Genomic DNA, 12,674 nt, shown 5'->3' on the forward strand with positions numbered 1-12,674 from the left:
TGATTTTATTCTTCAGCGTGATGAGTTTTGGACTTGCCTTCTGGCCAATGCAGGTGAAAACCCTTGTAAGTTATTTGATTTTTATGGTAAATTATTTCTTGTGAAGCATTAATTGTTTAGAACTTTATAGAAAATAACCATACCCACCACAGAAGGGATTTCTATATACCCCCTTTAACCTAATTTACCAAAATTGGGTTTACCCTTCCCCCTTCCATTTGGAACTTCTAAGGAAATTTTTCCATCAGTAAATGGGCATTTATGTTCAAGTGAGTTTTGATAATGTGTTTGAAGCATGCTTAAATGGAACATAATGATATACATATATATGACTGCCCCCTCAGAGAATATTTCCCTTGATGCACCCCTTCTGTTAGGAATTTACCGTGCTGTTGATTGTTCTTCTGCTCAGGGGTTCAAGTTTTGTTCAGTGTTTATTCATGTTTCTCTGTTTATTTTTTGTATGGCACCATGTATTATTACACCGTTTGAAATTGAAATTTTGCCATCTTCTGTTCAAGGACCTGCAGACCCATTCATCTATAGTGTTATCAAATTTAGAAAGACCCAAAATTTCTAATGAGAACCTTTTTGTTACCTGCCTTTTTTTCATAGCTCCAGCTTGTCCAACCAATCCGCCTCCATTACCAGGTACAGATAGATATTTATTACTTAGGAAAGTGCTGCTGCAGTGTCATGTTTAAAATGTATTTGCATGTTCATGTCAGAAGAGACTGATGACTCTTTTGAATAAAATGGTTTCAGGAAGTGAGCATTTTAAAAGTTTTGCTGCATGCATGCCTAAGGCTATTTTATCCTTTCCTTGAGTTGGTACATTAACATATTAAATGATTTATTTAGGAAAATATTCTCACATAGGATGTTTTGTTTTTTTGAGATTCAGGAGTTGATTTTGCAAGGGTACAGTGCTGCTCAAAAGCTACTGATTCTCGTTGTTGGCGCTTGTGTGTTCAGGTTTGTACAAAACTACCTTAGTGGATGTGTATGTATGCATGCTTATTTTGGATTTTCCTTGCAAGAGTCAATTAAGGTGAAAGCGTGAAATAAGAATGGATGTGTAGTCAGGAACATATTCATGAAATGTCTGTGATTGGTTCAGTTCATAAATTTCTTGAGTTTACATAGTATCAAGTGACTAGTAGTATTTCTACTTCTCACTGGTTGGGAGGCCATAAAAAAAGCCAATAACTTATTCATGTAATAAATTCACTAAATAAGAGTTTAATTTATTTTAAACAGATGTACACATCAAAGTGGGGAAGGAATCAGAACTGGGAGGCATTTGATGCAGAATGTTCATACAATCCTAAAGAGGTATGTTTTGCAATTGAACTTATTTATTTATGATGTGAAGTGTATATGAAATAATTCATATTTGAACTGCAGTTGTAGATGAAAGCGAAGAATGATCATTGCAGTAAATTTTCCAATTTAAGCAATTGGAAAGAAGAAGCCCGAAAAAATCAGGGTTTCAACGGGATTCGAACCCGTGACCTCCGCGATACCGGTGCAATGCTCTACCAACTGAGCTATGAAGCCACACATTGGGAGCGAGGTCAATTAACTGAGTTCATATCTTCCCGTGAGGAGTGAAATGATGTGAAGTATATATGAAATAATTCATATTTGAACTGCGGTTGTAGATGAAAGTGAGGAATGATCATCGCAGTAAATTTTCCAATTTAAGCAATGAATGAGTTTCCAGTAATCGGATACCCGTGTTTGCGCGAAGAACTCTGGGATCGTCAGGGGGCAAACATTGCTAGTCGCTAGAAGGAAATGTATGGCGAAGAGTTGTTTCGAAGTACAAGAAAACGAGTTTGGAGAGAGATCAACGCTTTTTCGTCTTCGTTTGTATCGCGAATGGATTTGGGCAATGTTGATATGTGGAATATGAAAGTTTTTGTCTGAATAACCGTGAATCTACCGATAAACTCTGTTGCTTGCGTGAGGTTGATTGTGAAATTTACATTGTGTAATGGTCTGAAAATATTACAAAATTAATTAGGTATAAATCGAGAGGAAATAACCCAGTAAAGCCTTTTAAGTTGTGTACAGGCTACTTTTGGCTCATTTGAAAGTTCAGTCATACAAATAATACTGGAAATAAGCCCGGTGGCGATCATTGTACTGTCTGGGGTTGATTTAATGACAAATGGGTCCGCGTGACTCATGCTGTGTGGCTACTGTGTTGCTCAAAGCCTTTGTTTTGCTTTTACAAGCACGTGTGTCAGTGATTTTCCTTTTCTATAACAGATTAAGGGTGGCTCCTTGAGTTTATCTCTGAGTATTTGTATCTAAAAGTGCCATTTGTGCGTGATTATGCTTTCCAAAGTTTGGTATTGATGGTTGAGTGAAATTGCCTGACACAAAGGGTAGTAGTTCCTTCTGCAATTTTCGATTTCTGTTTTAGAGCTTCTTTTCTGTCTTTATATTCTGTCTTTAACTTCTCGGAGGGTCTTTTCTACCATTTGCTCCGGGTAGCCTCTCGAGATCAGGCGTGTATTGAAATTTTCAATATTCTCTTCAATGTGTTTCACAATAAACCTCACACAAGCAATAGTGAGTTTATCGGTAAATTTTATCACTTATTTCACGGTTATTCAAACAAAAACTTACATTTTCCATGCATCAACATTGCCAAAAGCCATTCGCGATAAAACAACGGCGAAAAAGCATTGATCTCTCCCCAAAACCATGTTTTTGGGCGTCGAAACAACTTTTTGCCATACATTTCCTTCTAGCGACTTGCAATGTTTGCCCCCTGACAATCCCAGCGTTCTTTGCCCAAACACGGGTATCCGATTACTAGCAACTCATTTATTGGAAAGAAGAAGCCTGAAAAAATCAGGGCTTCAACGGGATTCGAACCCGTGACCTCCGCAATACTGGTGCGATGCTCTACCAACTGAGCTATGTGGCTTCATAGCTCAGTTGGTAGAGCATCGCACTGGTATTGCGGAGGTCACGGGTTCGAATCCCGTTGAAGCCCTGATTTTTTCAGGCTTCTTCTTTCCAATTGCTTAAATTGGAAAATTTACTGCGATGATCATTCTTCACGTTCATCTACAACTGCAGTTCAAATATGAATTTTTTCAGGCTTCTTCTTTCCAATTGCTTAAATTGGAAAATTTACTGCGATGATCATTCTTCACTTTCTTTTATTTATTTTTTGGTGCATTTGTCACATAGTGACAGAGATCATGACTAATGAATGGTTCTACCAAAACCTCACAAGGGGAAAATCTGGCTAATTAAACATATTTGTGACTCATAATGCCTGTGAGTTTATCAACAAATTAGTCTCAAGCTGTGGGGAATTCAAAAATGCAAGGATAAAATTTTCTCATGTGAACTTTTAACATTGTTTTTCTACAGATCAGTATGATGAACTGTTTAGCTGATGGTAAGATTGCATTGAAATTTAATTGTAATCTGTATTGCACAACGTAAAATGCGTGAAAAAAAGTTCCTCATGTCCTTTTCACTGCTAGTGTGACACATTGGTACCTTCCTACTAATTTGATCCATAACTAATCTATTGTCTTATTGCATTTTCAGTGACTGAACCATGTCAGTTAGGATGCTCTGGTCTCAGTTTTTGTACAAACTTCAACAACAGGTGGGTTTTAGTAGCACAGTCATAACGTGGCGCCCTGGGGCCATCTCATGTGGTTTTCATTAGTTTTTTGCTGATATATCTCTTGTCCCTGTGGAAGTAACAACAGTGCAATTCCTTAAATCATGTCCTTTTTCAGTGTAGATCACAAAACAAAATATATCTGGACAGTAAAAAAGTTCTTACACAAAATACAAATGAAAGAGAAACTTGTATATTTTTTTTTTCTAATATTAATAACAGCTGTCTTTAATAACACAGGCACTCTATAACCAAGGGCTTCCCGTAAGGAGGCAATTGACCTTTTGTAAATGATATTTCTGAATTACAACTGTAACTTATTGTCGCAAATTGCTTGGCAAGTGTGGTGCTGTTTAATCTAGAAGTTCAAGCTTTTTAGTTCTGGTGGCTAATGTGAGACTGATCAGATTACAATGAAAGTTTTCTCCTGGTTCTCCTCAAGATGAAGCAGAAGGCCTCTTTGCATCGCATATGAAACTGATTGTTGATCATTAAATGGTATTAAATGGTATTTTGTTTGACAGGCATACAGAACTTTTTCGTAGCTGTAACAGCAATTCAGATTACGAAGCTAAGAATCACATTCAGGAGTGGAAAAAAGGCTTCATTCGGATGCCGAACATTTTAATCCCAATTCAGGACATCAAGAAGTGCCTCCCTGACACATGGAAGGTATGTCCCTAAAAAATACACTTGTCTACTGTGTATCTTTAAAGCCTGGTATTTGTGTGAATCTAGTGGGTTTGCTTACCTGGCTGGCAAAGATCTTGCTCCACTTGTATTCTGTTTGAACATGGAAAATTTGTGTTCCGGTCAGACTGGCACCTACCTCCAGTCTCTGTATTATCAAGGGAGTACAGCATATCTCCTTCCTGCGGGGTGAGATAGTAGTGGAGCGTTCACCCAGCATATAGTTTGCCAGCACCTCATTATACACCTGATTGGAGTGAGGCACGATGAGAGAAATAAGGTGTCTTGCCCAAAAACACAAAACAATGGCCCCAGGCAGGTCTCATATCCTTGTATCTGGACTCCAGCATGCTAACCACTTGACCACAGCATCCCACGTTTAAAATGGAGGTGCAAAAAGATCAACTGGACTGAGGATTTTGTTTCTTTCTCAGGCCATTGCTTGTGTACTTCAGATTAAGCCATGCAGTATCAAGTCTCACAGAAGCACCATCTGTAGGTGAGTAATAATGGCGACCGTGCATCTGCTTCTGATCTGTGACTGATATTCAACTTTGCTATTTTCTTCTCACACTGAAATACTTGATGTTTTCCTTTCAGGCCTGATTGCGTTCAAATTCTACAGAAGTGTCGCAATTCCAGTGCCCACCTGGCATCCAAATCGGCAGAAGAAGTTTGTGATGAACTCTCTCCTCCTGAGAAGCAAGCTCCATGTATTTCCCTCAAAGAATACCTTGGTGTGTACTTAATATGACACTTGCATGTGCACTGTAAAGGTAGCTGTAAAGTTACAACAGGAACACATGCAATATAGTGTCCTGTCTGTTATAGATGGATGTGTAAATCATACAACTTTTATTATGCTTCTTATTTTGCAGTTCCCAGCAAGTATACCGATGTGACGGATGAAGGTAAAGGGAAATTGATTTAGGAATTCACTTACGAAATTACTGTTTTTCTAATCGTGATAATTGTGCCCACTCCCTCCTTTCAATATTGATAGGAACAACATGTAAGCGCAGAGATTGTTTGACTTCTCATTTTGGAGGACAGGAGAATTGCGCATACAACTTAACGCATGTACTTAAGTTCTCGCTACTCACTGTGACACGAATTGTAGATAAATGCCTTTCATTGTATTGTAGTACTGATTTGACTCTCACTCATCTGTGTTTTGTTTTAGTAACTCACCCTTGTAACCCAAACCCATGCAAGGAGAATCAAGTGTGCGATATCAACAGAAGTTGCTATGGAGCCCTACTTGACAGGTGTCAATCATACACTTGTGTGCCAGGTAAGTATCTTTTTATAGCCTATAATGAAGGGGTATTTTAGCGAGCAAACGGAGTGCATTTTGATTCGAGCACGATCTTGGATTTCGAAAACAGGAGAGATTTGAGGAGAGGGCAATGCACGTTCTTGGGGGTAGGAGTGAGGTCATTCTAACCCTCCATGCAAGCTGGTGGTGGGATACAGAAAGCTAATTATTGAATGCCCACCTAGCTAAACGTCTAGTGCTCGCCCTGATAACTTAACACAAGTCTTACAGCCAATATTATCACGGCTAAACGGACCAATCACTTTCAACAGACCAGACTTATAACACCATTGACTGACAATCTCTATTCACTTGATTCTGAAGATGACTTCCGCTCAGGGTGTCAAAACGTCAGTCACCAACAACATTTCTTTTTAGAATAACCCTCACCCGGATGATCACACTAGAAGCACTACTGATACTCCTGGGTTCAAACCATTTACTAGGTCTAGGGTTCTCAGTGCAAGGCCTTGTGGAAAAGCCTCAAGGCCTTCGTCGACAATTTTTTTTTTGCAGGCTGCGCATGGTTCTCTGTGGGAATATTAGCTTTCAGTCACAATACTCTGCATATTTGTTCTTGAGATAGCTAAATGCCTCAATCTCGTCACTAGTCGCTTGAAATTACTTTACAAACAGAAAGTCCATGTAGTTCATTTGCGATAATACGTTGTTCGTGGCTAGTAGAAGTTCAATATGTGAAAAGTAACGTATACCGTGCTGATAATTAACGCAGGGTGTCCACTTGGTGACGCTTCAAGCTTTCTTGTGAGAGTTGGAGAGTATGCGAGGGTAAGAATTGTCTTGCACTTCACACTCTACTGTTAAGCTAGAATCTTTTGAGATTTTTAAGGGCTGAACTAACCTTACACATTCCTGTGTACGTATTTGCATTTGCCCACGTGGTTTTCGCCATCTTTGCTCATCCTTATTCCCTTCTGGGTTCCTGTCAATCATTTGCCGAGTGTTATGTTACAAAATTGAACCAGTAATATTGGGTTTAGATGATCCAGGAATGTTTGCAGTGTTTTAGAGTCATGTGCTTTGGTTCTTCATGTCAGGTGCCGGTTGCAACTGGAAGGGAAGGCTGCTTTAGGATCTGCCATTGCGATGGTACGTCCAGACTCAGTAACTGTGTAAACCTGGAGTGCGTTCAACGAAAACCGTGTAGTCTAAGGGACAAAACCAAAAGTAAGTTGAAGTATTCCGATAGAACTGTTTTTTTTTTTTTTAAGTGACCATAACAATAACAAAGTTTTCGGGTCAGTCACTGAAGTCACAAATTATGCAAGAAACCATTAGCAACTTGCAGCAAAAACAAACAACCGATGCCAAATGTAGGCAAACGCGTGACCAGTGGAAACGCGGGAAAAGTCACGAGGACCCAAAAATCTTCTCTCTGATTGGTTAGAGCGCGTTCCACATAGCGGCTACAAAACTCGGTAAACCCAAGTTGTCTCCTGCAATTGTCAGTTCGTTATTGACTTCATGTTGCTTCTTCTCTGCAGATGATGGCGAACTGTTTATGGACGGCTGCAACATGTGCACGTGTTTCTCGGGAGAGCTTATTTGCACAAAGAAACATTGTCCCGAGCCCGTGTTTTCACCAGAATACAATGCAAGTAAGTACAGCTTACACAGTGATTCCTGTTTATCCCTTGGATTTCTCTGTTTATCTCATTGATTCCTATGCGATATTTACCGCTAGTGTTCGAACATCACTGTTCTGTTTTGTAGAATGTTGACCGAGTCAGATTTTGTGCCATCAAAAGTCATTCGATTTCCCGTTCCATTTATAGTGAAACCAATTTCTGTTTGCAGTCTGAACTATTTTCCTTGTCTGTGTTAGGCCGACCCAAGCGTAATCAGACACCAGACAATGAGTCGATGGATACAGATGTGATCACAACCCTGCCCTGCGCCTGTGAAAATGTTTACCATCCAGTGTGTGGCAGTGATGCCAAGACCTACCCTAACCCTTGTGTGGCACGGTAAGGAACTTTAATTCAAGATTTGTTTCTCCGCAAGAATAATTGCACATGGAGGCAGTCACGATAGCTACAAAATGTCGTGACTAACTAATCTGAACTCAAAAGAATGTGGACGACCAGTGGCAAGCGCGGGAAAAGATTTAAACGGTGGAAAGTGCGGGAAAATACATGACCGGTACACGCGGAAAAAGTTGAACATCTAGATTTTGGTTCCTGATTGACGTCAGTCTTGGTTTTGATTGGTTAGAGAATATTGCGTGCCTTTAACGTAGATAAGGATTACGGGTTTGGAAGTGCCAGGGTTGAAGTCCACGAGTTGTAGGGGTGGCCAACTTGACTTTTGAGGGGCGAGGGTGGGTGATTTGGTGAAGGGATGATTTTTTAAACCCTTTCATGCACTAGGAATTTTTTTCTCGGAACTTAGGTATACTGTAAATTTTCTGCGTGTAACATGCTTTTTTCCGGCTCACTAAACGTGGGTGAATGTTGTTTACGGCAGTAGTCATGTTCGTGAATTTTTGTTAGGTGCAAGTTTTCCTGCGGAATATTTTGTTGTTGCAATCACCCATCCCCCCTCAACAGTCAAGTGGTTCAGCCCTTACCTGGAGTCAAATGCTTGACACAGACAAGGTTTCATATTAAACCTGTTTTCGTCAACAGATGTATTGGACTGACCTGGTCTAAGCTAAAGAAGGGAAATTGTGCTTCCATTGATCCTTGCCAACCAAGTCCCTGTGCACCTGATGAAAAGTGAGTGTATTCAACATAACATTAGATGCTAGCTTGTTGCATTAGATCTGTTGTTTGCTTTGAGATAACTGCTGAAGAAATACCGCCTTTGACATTTCAAAAGAAATAACTTAGCACAATAACGGGCTCGGAATTGCGAATACTTTTTATACATTCATCCTACAGTTAAAATTTTATGTTGCGAAGATTTTACGATGTTTTCCTTTTATGCCATGTTGAAAATTCATTTTAAATTGAAGTCAACGTAATAGAAAAACACCAGGGAGGCGATCCTTAGCAAAAAGCGATCGATCATGGCTAAGATTGGGAAAGACTGAGATGGATAACAAGAATTTAATCGAAGCTAAAATTCGCGTTGTGTCCATGAGCAGTTTTTTTTCTATTGTGCATTACTATAGAGATGATCGACAGGCTTTTATTTCCGAATGGACTTTAACTTCCAGTTCAGAATGACAGCATTTGGCAGACGGAAAAGTCAAATGAATGAATGAAAGAACAAATAAACGTCTTTTAACGTGGCTAAGAAGAGGGATCCCTCTGTAATGGGGGACACCCAACTAAGAATAAAGAGAACTATGATGCTAGTGTACATGGACGATAACAGGGTTAGGTCGACTCAGTTCTGTTACCATTTTTCTTCCAGGTGTATTGTTGAAAGGAAGACTTGTCTCTCTATTTATGATCCCTGCAACCAGTACTACTGTGGTAAGCAAACAGCAGATTAGCTTAAAACTATATCATCATTTTAGCTACTGCAAGGGAGATTTGTCAATTTAATATTTGTCTCTGTATTCACAGTCTCTGAAGGAAAATACTGTAGTGATCTTCAGTTGGACCCAGTCTGCGACTCGGACAACAATCAACACCCAAACCTCTGCTCGTTGCAGTTCAACCGCAAGAGCCTGGCGTACAGAGGTTTCTGTAAGGTTAGTTAAGTAGCGATTGCGCATGAACTGCGATCCCTCGGTGTAACAACGGACGCAAGTTTTGTCAAGACTGCTGTTGAGTGCCTTCCCAAGTTGGAAGCTAAGAGACTTTACCAATACATTGTTGAGTGATTAGTGTGTGAAGAGAGATGACCGTTTATCAAAGCTATTAAATAGAGAGCAGCTTTATGTTAAATCTTATTCAGTTGGTTGACGGAGATTTTGAAAGCGTTCAAATTGACACTCTGTTCACTTTATAGAAATTAACCTGACGTTTAAGCGGATGCGTTTCGTGTCGTTGCGAGGTACTGACTTTCATTTGATTTTTGTTTAACAGGATGAATGCAAACCACCCTCCCCACCCGTATGCGGCATAAATGGAGAGACATACTCCAGTACATGCGCAGCTCATTCAGCCAGAGTCATAGTTGATTATCAAGGGCCGTGCAAAGCTGTTGGAGGCGGATATGGTGAGTGTCAGCTGCCATTCAACGTTTTTTAACGTTACTTAAACTCCCAAGGTTTACTGATTGAGCTCCAAGTTACTGATTGAGCCCTCGATCATCGAAAATGGGGCTGATAAAGATCTTCTTTCCCCTTATTGTGCTCATATATTTTCAATCAGTCAGGTGTGAGGAGTAGGAAAAATAACCTTCAAGAAAAGTTACAGTAATATTCTTGAAAATTCCCAGAACTGACACATGACGTGTTCGACCATACTGTAAATCAATTGGACAATTTGAAAATTTTTTCAGACAATGACAGACTGCCATTTCCAGCACTATGACGGAAAACAAAATTAACTGAAATCGGCAGTGAAGGCGAATAAACTATTTGATCTTCTGAATAACTGTTGTCTTTACCTTTGGAGTGCGAGAAACAGTAACAAGCTGGTAAAAAAAAATATAGATAACACTCCTTAGTAATCTTACACATGTAGCTATTGATATCGGAACAGCTTTGTGAAACCAAGCCGTCAACGTGGCTGTAGAAATGCTATAGTGTCTTGATATTGTTTCAAGGTGCCTTGTAGTTCATCGTTCAAATTCCTAAGGTCTCTTGCAATGCTCTTTTAACATTCATCGAACGAAGGAATCATTAACTTGAAATAGAGTCAATCATCGGAAATTCGTGGAGTAGGACAAACAGGTTATTAAGGATAATTTTATTACTGACTGGGCAGAAGTAAGTGGATTTATTTTTTTCCCCAGACGATGAGCAAGTGTGTGAGAATGTCACGTGTCCAGCGCTGAAACCGCCTCACTGCAAAGGAATTATTCCACCAGGGGCTTGCTGTGCACACTGCGGTAAGCAAAACTCTGCATGATCTTAACTGGTAACTGTTCTGTAACATAATGTACCTGTCTTCATGGTCTTAGCATTGTAAGAATGTCGCACTTACAGGGTTTGTTTTGAGTCGTCACGCAAGGTTGCGGTGTTGCGTGACGAGGCGAGTGCGTTAACAAATTTCATTCTATTCTCGACTCATCTCGTTCTTCTACCTTATATAAACAACAGCTTCACAATTAAACAGTGGCTTGTTTGTCTTACAGCCGCGGAAGTTCGAATTTTGTACATTCTGAAACAGCTGGCAAGAAACCGAGAAGGCTTCAGTAGACACGAGTCTGTCACGCTGGAGGAAGTATTCCGGGTTCTACGGCGGCACATCTCCACTGTAAGCATAAGTCTTGTTGCTTAGTAACGTTCATATCGATAACCGCAAACTTCGTTAGAATCGCTTGCGCGCGTGGGTTTAGATCTGTTGCGAGGGCAGAAGAAAAGTCTCCAGCACTCTCCAGATGTCTCTCGGGTCGTGTCTGAATATATGATTAAATAAAGGTAATTGATATCAGTCCGGTTTAGTTTAATTAATATTTTTTATTATTATTCCATTAGACCGAGTGTGATCTGTTCGGTTACCACAGCCTCGAGCGCGACATAGTGGTGTTTGTGATGGCCGTCACACACAAGCCGACAAAACTTCAGGTTTGATTAGCCGTGTTCTTTTTGCTTTAATTGTACCCAATTAGCTTTTTTCAGTCGCATGATTGCCAGCTTTCAATCCTTTGAAGTTATTAGCTTCTATCCGTCTTTCCTTTCTTCACTGTCAAGGTAGAAAGCACGTTTGGTTTATTTTACTCAGTGGTCGAATATGTCTTCCTTCTTTAGGTAGGTAAAGTCTGCATGCGAGCCAAGTGGCCCATCAGGCCGGAGCTTATCCCGGTTTCTGTAGCATGAAGCGACTAGGAGTATTTCTACTCCCCCCTGGATGGGATGCTAGTTCATCGCAGGGTTACCCCCAGCATTAAGTTCGCCGGTACCCATTTATACACCTGGGTGGAGAGAGGCACTGTGAGAGTAAAGTGTCTTGCCCAAGAACACAACACAATGTCCCCGGCCAGGGCTCGAACCCGGACCGCTCGATACGGAGACGAGCGCACTAACCATGAGGCCACCGCGCCTCCCTTCTTTAAGTCGATAAATAAAATGTTTCTGTTTTAACATTTGTTGAGCTGAAATTTAAAATTAGGTAGATGATAAAAACTACTGTTGAAATAGCTCGGGCTGGAAGGCTAATTCGCCATGTCAGTTTCAGGGTTTTTTAACGCCCACACATGTACACTGTGTACCTATTTTTTAACGCTGGGTATCCTTTGCTGTGTCTCCATAGGTGGAAGCTTGTAATCGTGAAGCTCAAAAGATTGAGGCGTTTATTAACACAGCAACTCCATCGTTTACATCAGACATTGTGCTGTCAGCACTCAAGGGAGCACGGTCACGTGTGCCCTCGTTATCAAGTGAACCGGACAAACCGGTTACCGGCCCTCGTCACAGTAAAGGGAGTCGGGTGAACAATGCACTTATCGCTACATTACTTCCTATCATAATGTTACCAGTTATGCTTCGAACAGGTAGAAGTTAACAGTTGATGTACCCGAGAGTAGTATTTTTATGTCCGTGCGATGAAATTATGAATGTATAGAGATAAATTATTGTATTTTTGGAGGTAAAATTTTCAGACACGAAAGGCGGTGGACGTGGTTGTTTTAGTGCATACCCTGCATTGAAGTGTACCGTACCGCTGATATACTCGATCATGTTTGTTTTACAATGGTTTTGCGGATGGTTTTGTCAGGCAATAAACTTGTCACGTTGCCTTATCGGCTGTGACGTTTGAAAAGCCAGTAGAAAGTTGCCAAAAAAAAGCAACAAAAAAACAAACAAAAAAAAACCGGTCAAACCGGTGCGGCTCGTTCACTTCATTGACTGGTATGGACTAGTCGGGGTTCTTCGCATTCGTCCTTTGGGTCGTCACACAACGCCTATCTTACAGTGCAAGG

General features: G+C 40.4%; 1 protein-coding gene and 1 non-coding gene across 6 annotated transcripts in view; both read left to right on the forward strand.

The window, feature by feature from the left end:
- LOC145486808 (reversion-inducing cysteine-rich protein with Kazal motifs-like) overlaps window positions 1-12,514 on the forward strand; it is a 37,482-nt gene extending 24,968 nt beyond the window's left edge. For 2 of the 5 annotated variants that reach the window (XM_081465522.1, XM_081465521.1), the window contains 23 exons: window positions 17-65; window positions 616-651; window positions 899-975; window positions 1,261-1,335; window positions 3,400-3,427; window positions 3,583-3,643; window positions 4,186-4,333; window positions 4,786-4,850; window positions 4,952-5,088; window positions 5,230-5,262; window positions 5,535-5,645; window positions 6,403-6,458; window positions 6,728-6,857; window positions 7,175-7,288; window positions 7,516-7,657; window positions 8,318-8,407; window positions 9,051-9,112; window positions 9,206-9,333; window positions 9,671-9,803; window positions 10,545-10,640; window positions 10,887-11,008; window positions 11,230-11,319; window positions 12,005-12,514. In XM_081465522.1, coding sequence (XP_081321648.1) covers window positions 17-65; window positions 616-651; window positions 899-975; window positions 1,261-1,335; window positions 3,400-3,427; window positions 3,583-3,643; window positions 4,186-4,333; window positions 4,786-4,850; window positions 4,952-5,088; window positions 5,230-5,262; window positions 5,535-5,645; window positions 6,403-6,458; window positions 6,728-6,857; window positions 7,175-7,288; window positions 7,516-7,657; window positions 8,318-8,407; window positions 9,051-9,112; window positions 9,206-9,333; window positions 9,671-9,803; window positions 10,545-10,640; window positions 10,887-11,008; window positions 11,230-11,319; window positions 12,005-12,256 — 2,235 coding nt within the window. In that variant the 3' untranslated portion in view covers window positions 12,257-12,514. The remainder of the gene's footprint in view (window positions 1-16; window positions 66-615; window positions 652-898; window positions 976-1,260; window positions 1,336-3,399; window positions 3,428-3,582; window positions 3,644-4,185; window positions 4,334-4,785; window positions 4,851-4,951; window positions 5,089-5,229; window positions 5,263-5,534; window positions 5,646-6,402; window positions 6,459-6,727; window positions 6,858-7,174; window positions 7,289-7,515; window positions 7,658-8,317; window positions 8,408-9,050; window positions 9,113-9,205; window positions 9,334-9,670; window positions 9,804-10,544; window positions 10,641-10,886; window positions 11,009-11,229; window positions 11,320-12,004) is intronic. The other 3 variants (XM_081465523.1, XM_081465524.1, XM_081465525.1) reach the window with 3 other exon arrangements.
- Window positions 2,941-3,013, forward strand: Trnat-ggu (transfer RNA threonine (anticodon GGU)). The gene has a single exon. It is a non-coding gene; the product is annotated as a tRNA-Thr (tRNA).
- Window positions 12,515-12,674: the final 160 nt, after the last annotated feature.

Source organism: Orbicella franksi, chromosome 5 (assembly GCF_964199315.1).
Source record: "Orbicella franksi chromosome 5, jaOrbFran1.1, whole genome shotgun sequence".
Classification (NCBI taxonomy): domain Eukaryota; kingdom Metazoa; phylum Cnidaria; class Anthozoa; order Scleractinia; family Merulinidae; genus Orbicella; species Orbicella franksi.